This window comes from Elephas maximus, chromosome 5 (assembly GCF_024166365.1).
Source record: "Elephas maximus indicus isolate mEleMax1 chromosome 5, mEleMax1 primary haplotype, whole genome shotgun sequence".
Lineage (NCBI taxonomy): Eukaryota > Metazoa > Chordata > Mammalia > Proboscidea > Elephantidae > Elephas > Elephas maximus.
In genome coordinates this window covers 121,368,743-121,394,220 of record NC_064823.1, presented here as the reverse complement: position 1 = coordinate 121,394,220, position 25,478 = coordinate 121,368,743, and the positions used below count along the sequence as shown (strand labels likewise).

The 25,478-nt window shown below is 38.0% G+C and overlaps 2 protein-coding genes across 4 annotated transcripts; one reads left to right on the top strand and one right to left on the bottom strand.

Annotated features, from left to right (window-relative positions):
- On the bottom strand, window positions 1–4,138 carry RPL9 (ribosomal protein L9). Of its 2 annotated transcripts, none has more exons than XM_049886339.1 (8): window positions 4,100–4,138; window positions 3,598–3,644; window positions 3,398–3,513; window positions 2,708–2,803; window positions 1,797–1,929; window positions 901–981; window positions 553–669; window positions 1–84 (listed from the first exon to the last, which is right to left on the bottom strand). In XM_049886339.1, the coding sequence occupies exons 2-7, from the start codon at window positions 3,641–3,643 to the stop codon at window positions 563–565; spliced, it is 579 nt and encodes a 192-aa protein (XP_049742296.1). In that variant the 5' UTR covers window position 3,644; window positions 4,100–4,138; the 3' UTR covers window positions 1–84; window positions 553–562. The 2 variants fall into 2 exon arrangements, with proteins under 2 accessions (XP_049742296.1, XP_049742294.1); XM_049886337.1 differs by lacking the exon at window positions 4,100–4,138 and adding an exon at window positions 3,724–3,748.
- A 93-nt stretch (window positions 4,139–4,231) lies between these two features.
- Window positions 4,232–23,991, top strand: LIAS (lipoic acid synthetase). Of its 2 annotated transcripts, XM_049886335.1 has the most exons (11): window positions 4,232–4,410; window positions 5,626–5,798; window positions 7,665–7,758; window positions 11,670–11,750; window positions 12,591–12,747; window positions 12,830–12,887; window positions 13,259–13,387; window positions 15,779–15,924; window positions 18,059–18,129; window positions 18,883–18,994; window positions 21,215–23,991. In XM_049886335.1, exons 1-11 carry the CDS (start codon window positions 4,366–4,368, stop codon window positions 21,265–21,267), a joined length of 1,119 nt encoding a protein of 372 aa, XP_049742292.1. In that variant the 5' UTR covers window positions 4,232–4,365; the 3' UTR covers window positions 21,268–23,991. The 2 variants fall into 2 exon arrangements, with proteins under 2 accessions (XP_049742292.1, XP_049742293.1); XM_049886336.1 differs by lacking the exons at window positions 7,665–7,758; window positions 12,591–12,747; window positions 12,830–12,887.
- The last annotated feature ends 1,487 nt before the right edge of the window (window positions 23,992–25,478 follow it).

Sequence of the window (25,478 nt, the reverse complement as noted above, 5' to 3'; positions counted from 1 at the left end):
TGAATAAATGAATTTTATTGCATCTTAAAAATATCACCCGTTAAGTCTTAGGAATCATCCGGCCTCATTTCCGTAGCTGGATAACTGTAGAAAGAAATAAGAACGTCTGTAAATCTCATTCATCCAATACCCTTGCCCAAAAAAGTTCTAAATAACCTATACTTTAAGAATTGGACTGAGTCACAACTAGTTAATAGTAAAAACCAAAAACACTGGCTGTTGCATCAATTCCGACACAGAGACCTTCTAGAACAGAACTACCCCACAGAGTTTCCACGTCTGTCAATATTTACAGAAGCAGAATGCCACTTCATTCACCCGTGGAGTGGCTAGTGGGTTCTAACCACCAACCTTTCAGCTAGCAGCCAAGCGCTTAACCACTTTGCAACCAGGATTCCTTGGTTAATAGTAAACGCATGTCAACTCCTCCTTTTATTCTGCCAAAGTACTATACTCCAGAATGCAAATCTATGCTCTGCCATTACAACTCCAGTCTCACTAAAGACCCCAACTAAAGCGACAATATAACTTGAAGACACTACAAGAACCTACCTCTTAGATCTTACTCGTCGGCCTGTTGAACAGTTCCTTTTTCAGAAACATAGATGCCATCCAAAAATTTTCGGATATCCTTGTTTTTAACTGTCGTGGCTTGCTGAATTAAAGCAGCTAAGGAGTCAAGAAAAACAGTTACTACATCAGCCAAAAAAAAAATAGATTCTAAAACTTTATTATATGCTATCCTTAAAATCTCAGAGTATCTTTGGGATAGCTTTTTATTTATTTTTGACAATTAAAGACTAATCTAATGAATAAAATTCCGTATGTTCAAACTACAAGATTTAGCCAAAAGTTCCTAAACCTATTCAATTAGAAACACCTCATACTAAACATACCAACCTGAATTTGATACAAGTTCAATGTCATTTCCTTCAAGAATTAACTCATCCTTCTGGGCTTGAGATACTGAACAAGCAACACCTAAAAAATACGGAAGGCATCTGCATAGCGTCAACAACACAAAAACAAGACCTGTGTATATATCCCATTTAAAATTCACAACAAAATAACTGTCTCTGGAGATTCTAGCATTACAGAATCTGACTCATCTGGGCCACAATTATGTGTTGCTGCTTGAATGAATCACTGTCCCAGAGTGGTTATGCTCTAAGATGGTTTCAGATTAAGGAGTACAAGAGGATGGTATTCAGACAATACAATTTAATTGTATAAAGCTTTGTACTAAGTCTTTCTATAGCTAACGTCACATAATATTCTTGGAGAGCTGTTAAGTCGGTACTAAGACCCCCTCTTCTCCCCACCCTTCCCTACTCCAAAGGAATCAAAAACTTTTAAAGTTTTAACACTTTGATATTTTACTATGAAAAAATATCTAAGTGCTTTTCAGTTTTAACTCATTTAACTTCGTATGAAATGTTCCCAATTTTACACAAGTAAAATGAGATAGAAAGGTAATTTGCCCAAAGTGAGAGCTGAAATCTGAACCTAGACAGTGTTCACACTATTAATGTTTACCACTTTTCAAACTTCTTTTTAAGATTTCAATTTGCAAAACTAATTGAACAGCTAGTATACCCTACAAACTACTTCGATACATAAACCATCAGGAATCACAACTGGTATAAAAATTATACTGGACATGTAACCAAAACAGACAATTCCAAACCAATCTGGTTTTACTCATGGGCAATACAAAACATCAGCCTTCGCAAGTACCAAGGAGCAAAAAAATAAAAATAAAATCTCTGAATCGTATCTGAGGATATGCACATTACCTGGCCTCATCCGAACCCTACGGATGTATTTTTCACCCAAGAAGTTTCGGATTTCAACAAGTGACCCACTCTCCTGAATAACAACGTTGATGGGGAAGTGAGCATACACAGACCTCATCTTGTAACGGAAGCCCTATGTTAAATAAACAAACTATTAACAACACCAAGAAATATGAAAGACAAGAAATCCAGTTTTTAAAATTTGTAATATGCTTACATTATACTTAAAATAATTTAAATTTTAACAGTCCTCACAGAGCATTCATTGCCAAGGTTTTATGACAACTGCCACTTGTGTTAAGCCTTCCAAGCATTTTATACACAAACATTTGTGCCTCCTCACCAGACTGCAAAGCTCCTTAATGATGCATTTATTTTACTACCTCCTGGGCCCACAGCAAGCAATGCTAGCTTCTCATCTCTGGCATTAGATGAACATTCACAGAATTACTAAGGTAAACCAGATGGTAGGTACTGATGTTTCGAAGATAGGCCCCCTGCCCTTTGAGCAAGGGTAGCTGAGAGGAAACATGACTGGACAGCTTTATGATGGAGGTAGGTACAAGAGTTTCATTATCAGGTACACTCTAGAAGGGCTGAGCTGAGTTTTCAAGGATGACTAAATGTAGCAAGGCAAAATAAACATTTCAGCAAAGACGCAACATGAACTTTTCATTAAAGGCTAGTGTGGTCTTTGGAAAAAGACCAGCCACATCAGCTATGCATTCAGGACAGAAACTCAGAAGTTATATCCATATTTTCTATATCAAGAGGCCCTGGCGGTGAGAGTCACACTAAGAAGTAATCAAAGCCTACTGATCAGATTTCCAAGTTATAAAGCTCACACATCTCACTAAATTACATGTATAACCCATTCTCTGAAGTAGTTGTTTATCGGCCAATCTACTTACCAGTGTAACACCCTTGATCATGTTCTGTACATGACTGCAGATAGTGCGAACTGTAGCCAGTTCCTTTCTATTTCCCCACCATTTGTCAACACGAAGCTGTAACAGAACAAAAACTTCATTACAGGATTTTCTCCAGAAGTAAGTGGTCTTGAAATGTAATAGTCCATTTATTAAATTACTGTAGATTCTAGAATTAACCCTGATTAAAGCACATGATTTTCAACTGAAATAACGTTAACATGATACATAACCCTGAATGTTTAACAAATCTTACCACTGTCAATCACAGGTGTACAATTTCACAAAGAAATGGCAAGGACTTTTGTAGAAATTGCAATAAACTTTATAGAAGCAAAAATACCTGACTTTAAAATATCTCATTTAAAAGATCTAATCCCTAAAATCCTTATAAAACAATCATGAAACTGAAGTATCAGTTATACCTAACTTAACGGTAGTAAGAGCTGTCACTGGTAACGACTAAATAGTTAAGCTTTATAATGTGCTCTACTCAGAGTTAAATTTTCCAGTTTCACTACAGCAATACATCACAACCAGTCACGATTCTTGGCACCAAACTTTAACGTTAAAACACTGAAACTCAATTCTGCAATTTTTAAAACAATAACGTCTGACTCTATTAAAAATCACCATCTTCCAAACAATAAATACAAGTCTCAAAATTCTCACCCTCTTCTTTTTCTTTCCAAGGAGACTGAGTTCTACATTGATGTGATTGAAGTCCCTCCGCAAAGTTCCTCTGGGGCCCTTCACAATAACTGTGCGTCCCTTCAGAGTGATGTCGACTAGAACAGAGAATGTATTCATGAGGCCATAGAACGAAATATACGCCATACAGTAAAGAAAACAGGCAAACATCAAGTTCATACCATTTTCCGGAATGTCGACAGTCTGGTTGCTGAGAATGGTCTTCATTCTGAAACACAAACACTCGGGGTAAGAAAGCCGGCTCGGGGCCTGTTGTCCACCAAACACCCGCAGAGTTCCAGTCCTACCGAGACTGCCGGGCAAAAATCCCGGGGAGGACGCGGACCAAAGCCCCAGAGAGACCACCTGTGGGAGTGCGAAGTGCAACCTCTAAATGGGTGTAACGAGCCCAGGCCGGTGAACGTCAGGCCGAAACCTGTTTTCCAGCCCCGGGAGCCCAGTCCCGGCCGCACCATCCCGGAACAGCGGAGGAGGCGGGGGTGGGGAGATAAGTGTAAAGGCCCAGGACAGGGCTGAAACCCGACGCCGCCAGGTCCAAATCGCCCGCGACACGCAGCGGAACAACCAAAGTAACCGATCCGCGCCCAAACCCTCGCCGCCGGCTTTTCCCGGAGCCGATGGCTTCAGATTCCCGGCGCCCATTGAGGCCAGAATCATCCTCACCTCACCGTAGATGCGGCAAAGAGAGAACGTCTTTCGTCATCACGCTTTTGTAGCCAGTAGAGAGTTATGTATTGCGTCATGAGTGCGCGACGCTTCTAAGGCTAAAGCAGCCGATTGCAGAGCAGCTCAACTTTCAGCGGCTCTGTGATGTCTCAACTGTCCTGTCATAAACCGAGCGACGGTTTGTCAATACGTCCTTTCCCGGGAGTCACTTACTTCTTTGTCTCTGGACTCCACTGAGCAAAAAAAAAAAAAAAAAGGGGGGAATGTCTCTACGCTGCGGGGGCGCTGCCCGCACCCTGGGACCCCGGGTGAGCGGCAGGGAGAGCAGGGCGGGCCATGGGTGTGGGGTACCTATCTTTTCATTCCCTCAGAATGTCCGATGATAATGTTATAAATATTTTTTCATGTACTATCTATTTCTCCTTACAATTCCATGTGATAGAACCTCTGGTATTGGTCCGTTTGAAGATATTTCTGGGCTAGAGCTAAGGGCTTGTTTTCTGCTTATCACAGTGTTTTGTATGCTGTATTTATTGAGGGACTGCATGGAGCACTCCAAATTATATTCTTTATTGGGCTCTAGAGGAGTCCCTGGGTGTGGTGCAAATGGTTAAGCGCCGGACTGCTAGCCCAGAGGTTGACAGGTTGGCAGTTCGAACCCACCCAGAAGCACCTCAGAATACAGGCCTGGCGTTCGGTTTCCTAAAGGTCATGGCCTTGAAAACCTTATGAAGCATTTCTACTCTGCACACAGGGGGTCGCCATGAGTCGGAATCAGCTGACAAAAACAGCAGCTAACAATTGGGCTCTTACTGTGTACTAGACATCACGTTGGGAGCTGAATACAAAAGCCTACCCTCTAGACTTCAGCGACAGACATGGACAAGTGCAGTAGCAATTATTTCCTACCCTGACAAAGGCACTCTTTTTTAATTGTTCAGAGTTTCTTTGCATTATATGACTCTTGAACTTTGTAATGCTTATTTTCTAGTTTATAGAAACAACGTAAACTAGAAAATAAAAACATTAGATTTGGTTTCCCTCCTTTCAGTGCTCGGAAACCAACTGGGCATTTCCTATACGTTTAGCACTTATGCTCATCCAAAGACTAAAACAGAAAGATTTATTGCAGATTTCTTTCTGAATGTCCCCAACGCAAATCAGGGGTAGAAAATTCAAAGCTGTGGTACCTTCTCCAGCTATTACAGGTTAGACTTAAGGAAAGACTGTTTAGTGGGGTACATGATAATGTGACATGTGTTTGTCAGATCCAAAGTTTTCCAAATTTTTTCTATATTTAGCAGTAAACAGTTAACTCCCATTCTTTAGGTTTGGCTAGTTCTTCTTGAATCATCTTTAATCTTAGATTCTAAGCTCCTACACAGTTAGAGCTTCTAAATAGTATGACGTAATTTCTGAGTCAGTTCTCTGGCTTTACCCTCTGTTTTGGGTAGTATAATAGGTTAAAACTAAACTATTCCAGATGCCGCTAAATAAGCTAGTGTAATGAACTTTTTCTCTAGGTATTTGGAATATATTTATGCAGCCCAGTCAGAACATTAAGTTCTTTGCCAGATAAAAAGAAGGAATTTTTACAAAATGGACCAGATCTTCAAGATTTTGTATCCGGTGACCTTGCAGACAAGAGTACCTGGGATGAATATAAAGGAAACTTAAAAAGACAGAAGGGAGAAAGGTAATTGAAATTCTGGGATACTTTTTATGTGTCATTCCTTCATTACACATTATTTCCAGATATAAGCAAGGACTAGATATTATTTTAATTTCTGACTTGTTAAATTTAGTTAAAATCCTTAGAAGTGATAACAGATGAAATCTCAGTAGAACAGATAAATAGGTGAAGGTGTTGGAATCCTTTTCTTTTCTCAGTCCCTTTGACAGCTTTTCTTCAAGCTTCCTAGGACCTGTTCCAGGAGCCCTAACCATTCTCCACAACCATCTCCTATTTTTTGCCCAACATTTACTTTCTTCAGATAACTTATCACCTTGCTACTTGGACCTTGATAAATTTTTAGTTGTTACTTGGTGCTGAAGATCTAATTTATTACTTTTCCCAGACACTTTATATGTGACTTTTTGTGGATACCTTGCCTTAATTCAAAAGAATCGTGAGGGAATTTTGTGCAGAGAGCAAACTGTTTTGGGAGATATTTTATCCAACAATTTCTAGATCACAAGTGGGTAGAAGTCAAGGGAAACCTGAGGATGCTTAGACTCCACTCCAAGTTTTAGCTTTTTTCCATTTAATTGTTGTTGCTGTTAGGTACCTTCCAGTCGTTTTCCACTGAAGGTGACTCTGTGTGACAGAATAGAAGTATCCCTTAGGCTTTTCTTGGCTTTAATCTTTTTTTTTTTTTTAATTGTGCTTTAGGTGAAGGTTTACAGAGCAAATTAGTTTCTCATTAAACAATTAACGCACATGTTGTTTTGTGACATTGGTTGCCAGTCCTGCGGCTTGTCAACAGTGTCCTCTCCTTGACCTTAGGTTCCCCATTTCCATTCACCCAGCTTTCCTGTCCCCTGCTGCCTTCTTGTTCTTGCCCCTGGTCTGGTGTGCCCATGTAGTCTCTTATACATGGTTGAGCTACTTGTATTATTGTTTTTTGGGCCTGTCTAATCTTTGGCTGAAGGATAAGCCTCAGAAGTGACTTCAGTACTGAGTTAAAAGGGTGTCTGGGGGGCTGTACTCTTGGGGTTTCTCCAGTCTCTGTCAGACCATTAAGTCTGGTCTTTTTTTGTGAGTTAGAATTTTGTTCTATATTTTTCTCCCACTCTGTCTGGGACCCTCTATTGTGATCCCTGTCAGAGAAGACAGTGGTGGTAGCCGGGCACCATCTAGTTGTGCTGGACTGAGTCTGGTAGAGACTGTGGTAGTTGTGGTCCATTAGTCTTTGGGATTAATCTTTCCCTTGTGTATTTGATTTTCTTCGTTCTCCCTTCCTTCAGACAGGGTGGGACCAGTGGAGTATCTTAGATGGCCACTCACAAGCTTTTAAGGCCCCAGACTTGGCTGTAATCTTTAGAAAAGCAGGTCACCAGGTCTTTCTCCTGTGGAGCTGCTGGATGGGTTCAAACTGCCAGCCTTTCCATTAGCAGCCCAGCTCTTAGCTGTTTGAGCCACCAGGTCTCCTTTTTCCATTTAGTAACCATCAAAGAATCTAGAATGTAGAGCAGATAGTGCACTGTTAGGATTTCTCCTTAATCTGAACAAATACAGTACTTTTTGGCAGTATTATTCATTGAGGAATGAGATGTTCAAAACCATTTCATTCTTTTACTAGTCAGTCTTTTATCAACTGAGCCTATGCAAAAGATAGACATGAGAATAGTGCCTATTAGACTTCATTATCAGTGTTCTCTAAAGTAGTTTGAGTGAGTCTAGATTTGATTCTCTTGCTCTTATAACAGAAATTATAAGAGTTAATTCAGGTTCATGGGGAAATTCTTAACTGGAAATTGTGATAGAGCAAAGAAACTTCAAAGCTGTGTGATTATTTGGCAGTATATTTGTGAACAGATGGTTATGTTTGGTTTTCCTCAGGTTAAGACTACCTCCGTGGCTAAAGACAGAGATTCCCATAGGGAAAAATTACAATAAGCTGAAAAATACATTACGGAATTTAAATCTTCATACAGTAAGTGTTAAAGTGTTAATGATCCCTTCTAACCAAAAGCCATATAGTGTTTCTAAGTATATGTAACTTAAAAATTAATACTACATATATAAATAACAAAGCAGGGAAAGTGAATAAAAGTATTTAGTGCTATATTACTATCAGTAATGGAAATACATTTAAAATAATTTTTCTCTGTAAAAGAGAAAAAATAACTGTATTCCTAATCTCTCAGCTAATCATCCAAAAAAAAAAAATGTGTTTTTTTTCTACAACTTGGAGGAAAAGTTTTGCTGTTGTTGTTATTGTTAATTTGATTTATGTTACAAATGAAACATACGCTCATTAGAAAGCGCATAAAATTGAATGTGAAAGTACGTCACATACACAATCTCAAATGTTAACCACACTACTTTAATGGTTCAAACTTCTAGACCTTTTTTTTTTTTGCACATACAGAATATATACATTTTTGTAAGCTTTTGATTTAAAAAAGAAAAAATAGGGTCCTAATATATGTATATAAAAAATATATATATATATACATGTAATATACACATCCCCCATGTGTCTGTCAGTTTGTCATACTGTGGGGGCTTGTGTGTTGCTGTGATGCTGGAAGCTATGCCACCAGTATTCAGATACCAGCAGGGTCACCCATGGAGGACAGGTTTCAGCTGAGCTTCCAGACTAAGACAGACTAGGAAGAAGGACCCGGCAGTCTACTTCTGAAAAGCATTAGCCAGTGAAAGCCTTATGAATAGCAGCAGAACATTGTCTGATATAGTGCTGGAAGATGAGCCCCCCAGGTTGGAAGACACTCAAAAGATGACTGGGAAAGAGCTGCTTCCTCAAAGTAGAGTCGACCTTAATGACGTGGATGGAGTAAAGCTTCCGGGACCTTCATTTGCTGATGTGGCATGACTCAAAATGAGAAGAAACAGGTGCAAACATCCATTAATAATTGGAACCTGGAATGTACGAAGTATGAATCTAGGAAAATTGGGAATTGTCAAAAATGAAATGGAATGCATAAACATCGATATCCTAGGCATTAGTGAGCTGAAATGGACTGGTATTGGCCATTTTGAATTGGACAATCATATAGTCTACTATGCTGGGAATGACAACTTGAAGAGGAATGGTGTTGCATTCCTCGTGAAAAAGAACATTTCAAAATCTATCCTGAAGTACAATGCTGTCAGTGATAGGATAGTATCCATAAGCCTACAAGGAAGACCAGTTAATACGACTATTATCCAAATTTACGTACCAACCACTATGGCCAAAGATGAACAAATAGAAGATTTTTATCAGCTGCTACAGTCTGAAATTGATCGAACATGCAGTCAAGATGCATTGATAATTACTGGCGATTGGAATGCAAAAGTTGGAAACAAAGAAGAGGGATCAGTAGTTGGAAAATACGGCCTTGGGGATAGAAACAATGCCGGAGATTGAATGATAGAATTTTGCAAGACCAACAACTTCTTCATTGCAAATACCTTCTTTCACCAACATAAACGGCAACTATACACATGGACCTCGCCAGATGGAACACACAGAAATCAAATTGACTATATCTGCGGAAAGAGACGATGGAAAAGCTCAATATCATCAGTCAGAACAAGGCCAGGGGCCGACTGTGGAACAGACCATCAATTGCTCATATGCAAGTTCAAGCTGAAACTGAACAAAATCAGAGCAAGTCCACGAGAGCCGAAATATGACCTTGAGTATATCCCACCTGAATTTAGAGACCATCTGAAGAATAGATTTGACACACTGAACACTAGTGACCGCAGACTAGACCAATTGTGGAATGACATCAAGGGCATCATACATGAAGAAAGCTAGAGGTCACTGAAAAGACAGGAAAGAAAGAAAAGACCAAGATGGATGTCAGAGGAGACTCTGAAACTTGCTCTTGAGCGTCGAGCAGCTAAAGCAAAAGGAAGAATTGATGAAGTAAAAGAACTGAACAGAAGATTTCAAAGGGCCTCTCGAGAAGACAAAATAAAGTATTAAAATGACATGTGCAAAGAGCTGGAGATGGAAAACCAAAAGGGAAGAACATGCTTGGCATTTTCTCAAGCTGAAAGAACTGAAGAAAAAATTCAAGCCTCAAGTTGTGAAGGATTCCGTGGGGAAAATATTAAATGATGCAAGAAGCATCAAAAGAAGATGGAAGGAAAACACAGAGTCATTATACCAAAAAGAATTAGTTGATATTCAGCCATTTCAAGTGGTGGCATATGATCAAGAACCGATAGTACTGAAGGAAGAAGTCCAAGCTTCTCTGAAGGCGCTGGCGAAAAACAAGGCTCCAGGAATTGATGGAGTATCAATTGAGATGTTTCAACAAACAGATGCAGCACTGGAGGTGCTCACTCATCTATGCCAAGAAATATGGAAGACAGCCTCCTGGCACACTGACTGGAAGAGATCTATATTTATGCCTATTCCCAAGACAGGTGATCCAACCGAATGTGGAAATTATAGAACAATATCATTAATATCATACGCAAGCAAAATTTTGTTGAAGATCATTCAAAAACGGCTTCAGCAGTATATTGACAGGGAACTGCCAGAAGTTCAGGCCGGTTTCAGAAGAGGACGTGGAACCAGGGACATCATTGCTGATGTCAGATGGATCCTGGCTGAAAGCAGAAAATACCAGAAGGATGTTTACCTGTGTTTTATTGGCTACGCGAAGGCATTCGACTGTGTGGATCATAACAAACTATGGATAACACTGCGAAGAATGGGAATTCCAGAACACTTAATTGTGCTCATGAGGAACCTTTAGATGGATCAAGAGGCAGTTGTTCGGACAGAACAAGGGGATACTGACTGGTTTAAAGTCAGGACAGGTGTGCATCAGGGTTGTATTCTTTCACCATACCTATTTAATCTGTATGCTAAACAAATAATACGAGAAGCTGGACTATATGAAGAAGAACGGGGCATCAGGATTGGAGGAAGACTCATTAACAACTTGCGTTATGCAGACGACACTACCTTGCTTGCTGAAAGTGATGAGGACTTGAAGCACTTACTGATGAAGATCAAAGACCACAGCCTTCAGTATGGATTACACCTCAACATAAAGAAAACAAAAATCCTCACAACTGGACCAATGAGCAACATCATGATAAATGGGGAAAAGATTGAAGCTGTCAAGGATTTCATTTTACTTGGATCCACAATCAACAGTCATGGAAGCAGCAGTCAAGAAATCAAAAGACGCATTGCATTGGGCAAATGTTCTGCAAAGGACCTCTTCAAAGTGTTGAAAAGCAAAGATGTCACCCTGAAGACTAAGGTGCGCCTGACCCAAGCCATGGTATTTTCAATCACATCATATGCATGTGAAAGCTGGACAATGAATTGGGAAGGCAGAAGAAGAGTTGATGCCTTTGAATTGTGGTGTTGGCGAAGAATATTGAATATACCATGGACTGCCAAAAGAATGAACAAATCTGTCTTGGAAGAAGTGCGGCCAGAATGCTCCTTAGAGGCAAGGATGGCGAGACTGCATCTTACATACTTTGGACGTGTTGTCAGGAGGGATCAGTCCCTGGAGAAGGACATCATACTTGGCAGAGTACAGGGCCGGTGGAAAAGAGGAAGACCCTCAGCAAGGTAGATTGACACAGTGGCTGCAACAATGAGCTCAAGGCTAACAACAATTGTGAGGATGGCGCAGGACCAGGCAGTGTTTTGTTCTGTTGTGCATAGAGTCGGTATGAGTCCGAACCGACTCGAGGGCACCTAACAACAACAACAGTATACATATGAATTGGCATTTTTGCATAGTGAATTTTTTCATAAATATGTGTAAAGAATGGGCAGCTTAAAATGTCTGGTCACTAGTTGTTCAATTCATGGATATTTTCAATTTCGTTGTATTTAATTCCTTTTGCTCACAGGTGTGTGAGGAAGCACGGTGTCCTAATATTGGAGAGTGTTGGGGAGGTGGAGAATACGCCACAGCCACAGCCACAATCATGGTGAGACCAGCCTCAGACACTGAAGCTTTTGTCTGGAAACTGAAAGGAAATATTTTGTGTCTTCCAGATGGCTTCACTGGGGAATTCAAAATGTGCATTATGAATCTCTGGTCAGATTTTTCATAACATGACTTTATGAGAGATATGAAGAAAAAAAAAAAAAAAGAAGGGCATAGTGTTGAATAATCCAGCCTGTTACGATCTCACCCTTCTCAGAATAAGCCTGTTGTTGAGTCTTCCATCTGTCTAGCAGCTAGTCGTGTGCTACCTTGAGAGATCTCCTTTATTAATGTTTGGAAATGTTATTTATGATTGCTCTTTTATGTGTTTTCTGTTTAATTTATTTAACAGAAGGACCTGTGCCTTCTGTTTACCTCCCAGAGACCTGCACACTGATCTGTTAAACAACTGCATATTTTATTTCTTTTAAGGTCATTTGTATTGATTATAGAGCAGATACCAAAGAATGTTTACAAAATCTTTGTAAGCTGTAAAAAAGAACAATACAACAGACGCTCAGATACTCACCTCCGTTTGAAAGTGCAACATTAGCATTATCTTGTTTGCCTCCTGTGTGGCCCTTCCTGATCCCGTCCCTTCCCTCTTCCCTAATTACTCTTCTTAATTCTGAGTTTATTGTTTGTTTTTTTTTTTATCTTTCTAGTTTTATTACATATATTTGTATTCCTTAACTGCATATTGTTTAGTTTTGGATGTTTCAAACTTTTCATCAACAGAATCAAACTGTGCACGTTCTTTGCAACTTGCCTCATTCTTTCAACATTATGTTCTTGAAGATCCTCTGTCCATTTGCTCTAAACTGTAACATCCCTGTTCTAGTTGATGGGCGACACATGTACAAGAGGTTGCAGATTTTGTTCTGTTAAGACTGCAAGAAAGCCGCCTCCCCTGGATGCCAATGAGCCCTTCAATACTGCAAAGGCAATTGCAGAGTGGGGTCTGGATTATGTTGTCCTGACGTCTGTGGACCGAGATGGTTAGTGTGTTATGGCCTCTTTAGAAAGTGGCTCTTGCTAAATTGTGACATCATCTTGAGCAGTGGATTGTTTTGTTTCTAGATATGCCTGATGGGGGAGCTGAGCACTTTGCAAAGACTGTATCATACTTAAAAGAAAGGTACTTGGTTTTGCATTTGCTAGTATATAACTTAAGGACCTTTTTTGTTCTATATACAGTTTATTTAGGGTTTTTACCTCAAAGCAATAGTTACTAACTTATTGGGGGGATTATAAATCTTTCCAATAATCTGCTGGAAGTTATGTGACCATTTCTCAGAAAAAGCGTATTTGTACATACAGATAGATATTTGCAGAAAATTTGAGGGGTTCAGAGTTTCAAACTTACCTATGGGCTTTCGTACTTGAGTGTTAGTCTAAACTTTGTGTATGTTTTTAAACTGATACTGAACGAGTATTGAAAAATTCTGTTTTGAGCAATAGTTACATCAGTTCTTTTCCTCAGTTTGATACTTATTTTTTTCTCCCTAGGAATCCAAAAATTCTCGTGGAATGCCTCACCCCTGATTTCCGAGGAGATCTTAAAGCAATAGAGAAAGTTGCTCTGTCAGGATTAGATGTGTATGCACATAATGTAGAAACAGTCCCAGAATTACAGAGGTGATTACCCGTAGAGAGTAATATGGGGGAAGTTAGGAGAGTCAGATCTGTTAGATTTCCTCATATTTTTCAGGGGAGAACTTTGCAATTGACTCTTTCAAAGTGAACTTTTCCGTTCTTTTTTGAAGAAAAGCACTGTATACCTGTTACAAGAAAAAAAAAAAAAAAAAACGAACAAACCCAGTGCCGTCGAGTCGATACCGACTCATAGTGACCCTATAGGACAGAGTAGAACCGCCCCATAGGGTTTCCAAGGAGCACCTAGCAGATTCGAACTGCCCACCCTTTGGCTCACAGCCGTAGCACTTAACCACTACACCACCAGGGTTTCCTATTACAAGAAAAGTCAGGAAATATAGCCAACAAAAAGAACATAAACACGATATTCCTACTCAGTAATATCTGTTATTAACACCTTAGTATTAATGTGTCTGTTTTTTGATACACATACAATGTGCATCTTTTTTTTTTAATAGTGTATTGTAAGTGCCGATGGTTTTTTTTTTTCTGAAGTACAGTTTTCACAAATGAGATAGAGAATAGAAAACCAATAGAGAGAATTAACAAAACCAGAAGTTGGTTTTTTGAAAAAACCGATAAAATTAGCTAGACTGACAAAAAAAAGAAGATGCAAATAACCGAATTAAGAAATGAAAGTGGAGATGATACAACTAAGTCAAAAGAAATAAAAAGGATCATAAAATACTGTGAAAAACTATATGCCAACAGATTTGATAACTTAGATGAAATGGACAAATTTTTAGAAACATAATCTACCTAAACTGACTCAAGAAGAAATAGAAAATCTCAACAGACCCATAACAAGTGAAGAGATTGAATCAGTAGTCAAAAACCTCCTAACAAAAAAAAAGTCCTGGACCAGATGGCTTCACTGGGGAATTCTATCAAAGTACAGGTATCAAAAAGAAAAAAATTGCACAAGAGCAATTGCTGCAATTGTAATTCTAAAGAAAAGGCTTTTAAAAATACATTTGGTGCTGATATATGCAGTTAATGATGCGGAAAAACTGGTACCATTCAAATGTATTTTAGATCTCTTTAAAAAGTAGATACTATGTTCTTTACTCTTCATTATATTTTTTGATAGTTAAGAATAATTACAGACTATTATTCCACTTATGAGTATATTCAAATTTCAGGAAAATGAAACTATTTTAACCTTCAGACAAGATTAATATTGGACCTTATTCATTGCCTTTAATTTCAGTAAACTATTTGGCAGTGATTTTTATTAGCTTATACACATTATTCTTTAATAGAACTTGAAAAGTTATGGTAAACAATAACCACCGTTTCCACTAAATCATAAACATCTAAAAGAATAGCTTAAATTCAGTGGAGAAATCCTTTAGAAAAGTAATTGCTTTCTGTATTGTTGATTTTCTGGTTATTCTTTTTTTTTAATTTTTTATTGTGCTTTAAGTGAAAGTTTACAAATCAAGTCAGTCTCTCACACAAAAACTTACATACACCTTGCTACATACTCCCAATTGCTCTCCCCCGAGTGAGACAACCCGCTCCCTCCCTCCACTCTCTCTTTTTGTGTCCATTTCGCCAGCTTCTATCTGGTTATTCTTAAATTCATAAATTTGTTTCTTCCTGTCAATTAGTCTCTGAGTTAAAAAAAAAAAAAAAAACCTAAATCATTTAGATTAAATAAAGCTATATTAGAATTCAAATGAATGCTAGCTAGTTTAACATCAGTAGCTTTTTGCCTTTTGGCATTGTCGGCATTTAAGCCATGGTGGTTTGGTTGCTGTCGAAATCTGGCACAAAGCCTGTTCCAACCCTGTCATATGTTATGATACCACCACCAGTGGGTGCCAATTTCTCTGGTTTCACCTAAGAAACATCCTTTCAGTGAAAATTCCAGAATCGTGCATTTCTTTACCTAAGAGATGGCGATGTTGTATACTCACCAGCAGAGGGCAGCTAAGCCTTTAGAAAAGAAATGAACAGAAAAGTTTCAGACTTCCAAAATGTGGGTTCAGGTTAAATAGTTTTTTCTTTGTTCAATATAGAGGTTTTCTTCTACTCTTTTACAATTCTCTCTCGACTACCCCTTACACTCACTCGTTTTCAGCTTCTGAATTCTGGTTTCTCAATGAATAATTCATAAACTAAAATGATTTCTTCCATTTTATTTTCTGCCCTAGGCTTAATAGGGCTTAAAAGTAGAGGAAGCTAGGAGGCCCAGCCAGGCCTTGTTTTCTTTCCTAAATTAGCAGACATTTGTACACAAATGCTACCAATGAACTGTGTGTTATATGTTGTCCAGAATGTACTTTTCTAGTCTTTCAGGTTGCTTGCATAACTGTTCTTGGTTGAACTTGTGTTATTTTTGCTGATAACAGCCCTGCTGTTTTCAAGGAAAGTTCGTGATCCCCGGGCCAATTTCGACCAGTCTCTACGTGTACTGAAGCATGCCAAGGAGGTTCGGCCTGATGTTATTTCTAAAACATCTATAATGTTGGGTTTAGGGGAGAATGATGAGCAAGTATATGCAACAATGAAAGGTAAAAAATCTGAAAAATGATGATTCTTCCCCATTTAATTTGAGTAATAGCAGGAACCCCACTTTGAAGGCTGTGTTAAATTTATGCTTCCTCTTTTTTCCATGGTCTCAGTGTAAGTGCCAATAGGACAAAGTACAGCAGATGGTTGTAAATGGCAGCATAAAAAGGAAAGGAAGTGTGTTTTCATAGAACTTCTTTGGATGGCATGAATGGCACTCAGGATATGAAATTTGTATTTCATTTTATTCCTCACCCTCTTATCATGTAAAAACATGATTTCATTCACCTTTGTCATTCAGCCATTGGATGGTGTTTTAGAGCCAGTCAAGTCCCAGGCACTCAGGTATACACCAACAATTCAGAGATGAGAAAGACTAATCCGGTTCTTTCAGGAAAAACTTACTTGTACGTTGTCACATGATGTGTGCTTTGGACTTTGCTGAGTGTTAGTCCCATAAGCCTATTTGCCTTGTAATTCATGGGGATTTTAAATTTTGAAGCATAAAATGGTTTATTTTACCTGAGGGTCCTTGGCTTACTTGCAGTTATTTGTTGGTTCAAAGGGTAATAAGTTTAAATAGTAATAAAAGGTTGCTCTTCAACAGAGAACCCCTGAGGGAGCAGGAGATCAGTGGGATGCAGACCCCAAATTCTCATAAAAAGACCAGACTTAATGGTCTGACTGAGACTAGAGGAATCCCGGTGGTCATGGTCCCCAAACCTTCTGTTGGCCCAGGACGGGAACCATTCCCGAAGACAACTCATCAGACATGGAAGGGACTGGACAGTGGGTAGGAGAGAGATGCTGATGAAGAGTGAGCTACTTGTCATCAGGTGGACACTTGAGACTGTGTTGGCATCTCCTGTCTGGAGGGGAGATGGGAGGATAGAGAGAGTTGGAAGCTGGCAAAATTGTCACGAAAGGAGATACTGGAAGGGCTGACTCATTAGGGGGAGAGCAAGTGGGAGTATGGAGTAAGGTGTATATAAACTTATATGTGACAGTCTGACTTGATTTGTAAACGTTCACTTGAAGCTCAATAAAAGTTAATTAAAAAAAAAAAGTTAAACGTAGAATTACCATGTGACGCAGCAATCCCAGTCCTAGGTATATCCCCAAGAGTCTGAGAGCAGAGGCTTAACAGATAAATACACACCAATATTCACAGCAGCACACCCACAACAGCCAAAGGTGGAAACAACGCAAGTGTCCATTAACAGATGAATGGATAAACACAATGTGGTCCATCCATACAATGGAATATTACTCAGCCCTAAAGAGAAATGAAGTTCTGATGCGTGCCACCCCACGGATGAACCTTGAAAATATGACAGGAAGTCGGTCGGAAAAGGACAAGTATTTTGTAATCCCACTTATATAAAATATCTAGAATAGGCAAGTGTGTAGAGAGTGGTTACCAGCAACGGGAGGGAGGGGAAAGGGGGAATCTGCTTAGTGGGCACTGAGCTTCTGTTAAGGGTGATGGAAAAATTTGGAAATGGATGGTGGTAATGGTCGCATAACAAGATGAATGTAATCAATGTCACGGAATTGTACACATAAAAAAATGTTGAAATAGCATATATTTTGTTACAGACATATTTACTACAATTAAAAAAAAAAATTAAAAACAAAAAAAAAAGGTTGCTCTTTACCACAATACATAGTTTGTTTTTAGAAAGATTCTGGTATATCAGAGGTCAGATGACGTCCCTCAGAATATATCTTATACGTATATTAGAAACCTAATTCAGCATATTTTGTCTATGATATGAGTGTTTTTAGTCCTTTGTATATACTGTTCCCTTTACCTTTTTGCCTAACAGACTCCTGCTCTAATACACCCTCCATCCTATTTTAGCATTTATTCCACAGTATTAAAGGCATCTGTCCTTGTGTCTGTCGACCCACATGACTGTCTTAATCATCCCTATGTTTTCAAACCTTACCTTAGTCCCTGGCCCATAAAATCCTTTTGAATTAATAGATATAGTCTTATTCTCCAACATCAGAATTATAGACAACATGAAGGTCATGCTGTTCTGAAGTGCTCCTCAGGAAAATTATGTTTAGATCTCTAATTTTAACATCATAATAACATCGGCTAATGCAATGTGTGCTTTTTTTCTACAGCACTTCGTGAGGCAGATGTGGACTGTTTGACTTTAGGACAATATATGCAGCCAACAAAGCGCCACCTTAAGGTACAACTGTCTTATATTACCGAAAGTTTATTGGTAATTTGAATTAAATATTTATAGTCCATAGGTAAAATTAAGAAGCTGCTGGCTTTTTAGCATAATGTTCCATGTATATTTTAAGTCACAATTTCCGCTTTATTTGTAGAAAGCAGCCCAACTGGCACTTGTTTGCTGTTCCTCAAATCATACAACTTAAGTGTACCTATGGGAAAAACATTGTGATTTGTTCTAGAGTTATATGAGAGCCAGAGGTGAAGTGAGAAACAGAAGCCAGTCTTCCTATATCTATAAAAACTAATACTGGATGTTTTTTTATTTATTCAAGAAACTTGTGTTGAGTAGTGACCATTTGCCAGACACAGTGCTAAGCAGAAGATACAAGATGAGTGAGACATAGCCTTGTCCTCAAAAGTATTATAGATGCTATTGATTCTTGATTATACGTGTTAGCCAATGAAGGAATAATACAGATATAATAGATATATAATCTTATTTTCTTTCCCTGTCCTTTGGAATAGCTAATGTAGGATAAAATTGATATGTTTCTCTTCCACTCTAATTCCCTATAATTATGTTCCGATAGAGTTGCCAACAAGTTATCAGTAGAAAGGGAGTCAGTGAGGAGGAGGCAAGTCTGGGGGCTGGATAAATTAGGAAGTGAAAACCATTCTGTATACATTGGCATAGATTTTCTGTAGAATCAAAATGATTTAGGTGAATTCCAGAATCTGATCAGAAGTAATTCTTTAAATCTAGGTTGAAGAATACATTACTCCTGAAAAGTTCAAATACTGGGAAAAAGTAGGAAATGAACTTGGCTTTCATTATACTGCAAGTGGCCCTCTGGTGCGTTCTTCATATAAGGCAGGTAAGGTAAACAGCAGGGAATGGTTTTGTTTAGACCATAACTTCCTATGTTATGGTCTACCCCATATCACCAAACTTCTAGATTTATAATAGCTGTGCTTGTCTTTATTTAAAAATAAAGAAAAAAAAAAATCTTTTCTGGGCATCTTTAGGAGCTTTGGTCCATGAGGTTTATGTTAAGGGAAAGTTTCTCTTAAATCTAATTTGTTCCTTAAATGAAGCATCACCCCCCTTTATACTTCAGCTGCAATGAGGAAAGCAGAAATAATCAGTCTGTTCTATGTGTAGATTCCAGTAGTAGGTTATTCAGAAATAATAGGTATCAGTCAAGCATATAATATGGTTTTCTGAAAAATATATATTCATTTGGAAATGCCAGCTGCATCTCCAGGCTTCCAATTTCAAATTAATTTAAACCCTTGGAAGTATTTATTTGATAGCCTGGCTGCTTGCACCATTAATTTCTTTGTGTTTTCCTCCGAGAGGCAATGGAAAAAAAATCTATAAGATTATTTTTCCTGCAGAAATTTTTAGTGTTGTTATTAGCTACAATAGCAATTTTTCTCTTTTGGAATTTTAGCTCTTATTTTAGTTAGGAGCTTGAGCTGATTTATGAAAATAAAAGCATTTTCCAAGGATTAAAAAGTAAGGTTATAATGGCCATCAGAAGGTCCAGGAGAACATATCTGATGACTGACTTTAATCTAAAAAAGGTTTATGATGTTTCCACTGTCAGTTGGACTTAACAATTAAAATTTCTTGAATAAACAACTCGTTGTTTTTATATATGCCTAAAATATGTGTTATTACTTTTAATGATCTTTTACATGACTGTTTTATATAAACCACGTACCATTGCCTTTTGGAGTCTAAATCATATTGAAATAGGTATAAATAGTATTTGTAAAAATTAATGTTCAAGTATTAGTAACATTCCATGTGTTCTATGAAGAAATTCAAGACATTTTAATGAACTAAGAGCTTATCCTGGTTATAAAACCTAAGAATTTGATTCAACACTGACTGACAGAGTATGGGGACTTTGGAAACCAGTAATTACAAGGGATTTATTTTTCAAACAGTGCTGCTGGCAGACTTAAAATACATAAATGAGAGAACTAATCTCAGCTTCTAGCCTGGTTCAAGTAGAGCAATATCATTTGAAAGGAATGTTTATTTATTTCAAGGAAAAAAACTTAACATTTATAAGGAAGTGAGCTGGGAACTTTTTAATGTTTTTTTAAATTACTAGTAAAAGATAGAATTCTGGTATTTGAAGCATTGAACTTGGATGATGGATTAAAGTGTGAAAGTGTTGGTTTTCCTCCTCCTCGATTTAGATGAGGTACAGAGCAGCATGGATTACTCTTTCCATTACTTGACTGGGTTATGAGCCTTGGGATACTTGGTGATTGTGTACAGATATGGTCATATGTGGAAGATGACAAAGAGAAGTTAATCAGACTCCTCATAAAATCAGGCCTCCAGTGTCAAGCTCTCCCGATAAGCATGAAGCTATGCTGCAACCGTGGTAGACTCAGTGGAACCCTAATGGCTGAAAAAATGAACGTGCCCCTCTGAGCAGCCGACTGATTGCACAGGCACAACTTCGGGGGTGGGGGAAAGTCTATTATAAATGAAGAGCTCTGGCTTCCCTAGAAGGGAATAAGCTAAAGAGATTCCATCAGATGAGTCTGCTCAACTGCAACGAGGTCTGTTTTATAAACATCAGATCCAGGCTAATAATGTAGCTGAATTGCTCTCCGAAATGAATTTTGCCAACAGCAATTCTTTGTCAGCGATGAGGAATAAGATAGTGCACATAAAGTAGAATAAATACACAGAAGTAGACCAATAGACACAATAGGGTCACCCTTTGTAATACTGGGTTACCAGGAAGAATAATCACAGAGACTGTAGTGCTAAGAATTTTTTTTAAAAAAGAACAATGACTTAATCATTATTGTTAGAAAAAGGGCCAGAGCTACAGGGGATATGTGAGGCTACAGGGGATAAATGTTGCCATTGGAATTTGAGAAAAGAGAAAATCCCAATAAATAAAAAAGTCTTAAAAATATATGTAGGTGGTGAAGCTAAAAACAATTGGGAAGCACTGAAGTCTAGTTGTGAAATAGTAGTCACTTATTTACTGTAAATCGATTTTAATTAATTTAAATTATTTACTTTAAATTAATACTGTGTTTTCATTTTTTCTAAATAGGTGAATTTTTCCTGAAAAATCTAGTGGCCAAAAGGAAAACAAAAGCCCTCTAAAGCTTAAACAGACAAAACCTTCAAGATCATGGGAATTCTAAAACTTTGATTCCAGTTTGTAGCAGAGGAGCCAGAATGGCAGACTTTGGTGGATGTGCCCCAGCTCTCTTTGTTTTCAGAAAAATGTCAATAAGCTAAATGTATTTAATTATAGTAATTCACTTGGCTTTTAGTACATCTTCTTTGTCCCAGTAAAGAATTTCCTGCTATGGTATAACCATAAAACATCTTTGTAAGTATACGGTATTAACATTATAATTTAAAAATACACTAAGAACCTCAAGAAGACCTTTAAAACTACTGTTACCTATACATCGTTGTCACATTTCGTTTATGAGAAATGACATACTTTGACAAAACAATCAACATAGATTGAGACTAGGATCAGTTTACCTGTAACTAGCATATGTCCTTTGCATAATAGTATGTCACTGGAATGATTTAGAAAGGCTTAAGAATTTGAATGTTAATTGCTTCTTCACATTGGTATGAGCACTTCAGACTCTTCAAAATAGTTTTACACTGATTACTTATTTAGGAACTCTATTAAACCAAGATGATGATGATGTCCAAGACAGGGAAATATAACCTAAGAATAATGACATTAACTGTCATTTGTATAGTAGTTTGCTACATCCACATACACTGTTCCACTTATTCCTCACAACACTAGGAAGGTGGTTGTATATATGATAGTAATGACCCGAGGAAGGAATTTCATTCCTAACTACTAGTAGTAAAATTCTTTAGACTTTGAATCTTATCCTTCTATTATATCTTACAAAGGAAGTTGTAAAATATGTAATGCATATAGCTAATTCTACTCTGAATTTTTGAATAGATGAGTATTTGTTATAAAAGTAATGTATAATTTTGAAAATTGGTTACATTTTTATTTAACTCAGAGGAGCCATCTATACTTAGGCTCACTTTCTTTATTTAAAAAAAAAGGTGTCGTCAAGTCAATTCTGACTCATAGCAACTCTATTGGACAGGGTAGAACTGCCCCATAGGGTTTCCAAGGCTGTAATCTTTACAGTAGCAAACTGCCACATCTTTCTCCCATGGGAGCAGCTGGTGGTTTTGAACCGATGACCTTTGGGTTAGCAGTCGAGAGCTTTAACCAGCATGCCATCAGGACTCCTAATTTTGCTGTGTAAAATTAACTCCATCAACTTTAAATATCTCGGGCGATCACCCACTTCAAAAATTATTATTTCACAGGAAAATTGAATTTGCAGGCTCTGGCTTTGTGACATAATCTACATTTTCCTAATATTTGGATATTTTGCACAGTGTAGGTCAATGATGATTAGATTTTTTTAGCAGGAGAGTCATTTTGTCAAATGAAATTTTCCTGGAACCCTAATATAAAATAGATTAAAATGGTATTAGCACAAATGATTGCTTAAAAGTTTCAGATTTATAACATCTTTATGTAAAAACAATGAATGCTAAAAATGAGGCTATTCTGATAACACACAATGTGAAATTGAGAGTTATGGGTGACATTTGCAGCCTTTTATCAGCCTCAGCAGTCTGTTTTTTTGGTTGCACGGTATTGAGAAAAACCCTGATTGATACAGCTAAAAGTAAATTATAGAAAATTTTAAAACATCTCATCTTGCAATCTCAGGTATTCTCCAGGTGAAAATCAAGAAACCTGAAAGAGGAGTAGTAGGAAATGTTTGTGTCAAGTTGAATCACTATTAGTATTTCCCTGATTCATTTTTCATGCACATTATTATATATCCGACCATTATACCATGACTAGAATATGTGTGACTAGCATGCCTGGGTCTTGGTGTATGTTTGAGTGTGCTGAAAATGTGCTGTAGATGTATACTCGTACAATTGTACATGAACGGACAACGGTAGGCTTGAGTTCTAAAAGGGCAGTGCAGAGCCTTGACCTGCCTACACAGTGATGCATTTAGAAGTGCATTTAAATGAAGATCTGGCAGGAGGTTAGTATAAAATTTCTTGATCTGGTGGCTCACGTTAGTGTACCGATGGACTCCACTGAATTGAAATTTGGTATGTGACATTTCACTGTGCGATCTTTTTCTTTCTGTAGCACAAATGATATATATTTTTAAAGAAGGTGATATAAATGTACATGGGTTTCAAAAAAAACCAAAAAGCAGAGACCCCTGTCCGTTTTCCAACTACTGCATCAATCAGCTGTGAAGCCCACTTCCAGTTTGGTGAGAAAATAAATATCCTTACAAATGAAACAAGTTTGAACAGGAATTTTTCTTACTTGAGGCTGACAGCATCCTAACTAGAGGTTTTATTAGCATCATCATTAAGAGGAGTACTATACCCAGCTTGGAATCCCTGGTGGTGTAGTGGTTAAGAGCTAGGGCTGCTAACCAAAAGGTAGGCATTTTGAATCCACCAGGCACTCCTTGGAAACCGTATGAGGCGGATCTCTGTCTTAACGGGTTGCTATGAGTCAGAATCAACTCAACGGCAACGGGTTTTTTTTTTTTTTTTTTTGGTTTTATACCTGGCTACCACTAATGACTGCCCTGACAGAACACAACAGAGAGTGCTGGACAGAGTAGGAGAAAAATGCAGAACAGAATTCAAATTCATGTAAAAAGACCAGACTTAATGGTCTGACAGAGACTGGAGGAAGCCGTGAAGCTATGGTCCCCGGACACTCCGTTAACCCAGAACTGAAATCATTCCCAAAAACACAATAAAAAAATTTTTTTAAATGCCACTAAGGGATTTTAAAGTTCTCATGTCTTCTCCAAGATAGCTTATAAGTTAAACCAAGAAACAAAAGAAGTTCTATTTCTCCCTCATTCCCTACTCTCACAGAAAAAACAGTATATTGGCTGCACAAATTTTTATTCAAAAAAAACAACACATTTTGTGTACTTTGTTTAATATAATGTTTCAGGCTGGATTCTCTAGAGAAGCAAAACCAGTAAAGCCTATAATAGATTTATATCATACAGTTGTAGATACTGCAACAGTCCAAGTCCATGGGTCGGGATAGAGGCTTCTCCTGATTCATGTAGCTGCAGGGGCTGGTGAACCCAACATCCACAGGTCAGAGAGCAAGGCTCTTGCTCACTGGATGAGAAGATCGATGAAACCCAAGATAGGCAGGCAAGACCACAGGTAAGCTGCTAGCTCAAGTCCCAAGAACCAGAGGTCAGAGTAACAGGAACCAGCTGCAGGATCCAGGGAAAGCAAAACCCCCGAAACTTTCCAGAATGTCCCCTTACATTCAATGCAGGTCACCTGCCCAAGGAAACTCCCTCTCAACTGATTGGTTACTCACAGCAGATCCCATCATGGAGATAATCATATTATATCAAATCTCATCATGGAAGTGATCACAACAACACGAGGCTGCCAAACCACTGAGAATTATGGCCCAGCCAAGTTAATACACAACCTTAACCGTCACATATAATAACTTATATCTCCCAATTCTGATCTCTTATCTTGATATAACCTAGGATACAACCTAGTATGTCTTCATGCACATATTCTTCTTGCTAATATGCACACAGATTCCTCAAATGTCTGGCTTCAGCTTGATTCGATTTTGATTTTCATGAACTCAAAATACAATTATCAGATAGTCTACATTCAAATATATGAATGCTAGGATTGTTAATGATTTTGCTGGTACTCCACCCATGGTAAATTGTTCAGAGATTTAAACATCTACCTGGGTCAATTTTCCAAGGATTTTAACCAGAATTTAAGCAGATAGTAGCTGACCAAAATTGTATTTAATCCAATCTAATTTCATTGGCGGAAAGTAAAGGTAAAATTCCAGGAGGAACTTAACTTATACTTTAATTAACAATCCAGTAAATAGATTATTTAATCAGCAATATTTCCTTGATTATTTTCATCCGGAATGTGGATATTTAAACAATATGGAAAATGAAAACGTCCCCTTTAAAAAAAAAAAAAAGGAGCCCTACAGGGCCCCTGTGAGTCAGAAAAGACTCTATGGCAATGCACGTTTGGTTTGTTTTACTAGTAGCCTTAGGCAGTGTCTTAGGCTGGGTTCTCTAGAGAAGCAAAACCAGTAAAGAGTATAAATATACATAGAGAGAGATTTATATCAAGGAAATGGCTCATGTGGTTGTACAGGCTGGAATGTCCTAAGTCTGTGGGCCAGAACAGAGGCTTCTCCTGATTCATGGAGCCGCGGGGACTGGCGAACCCAACAT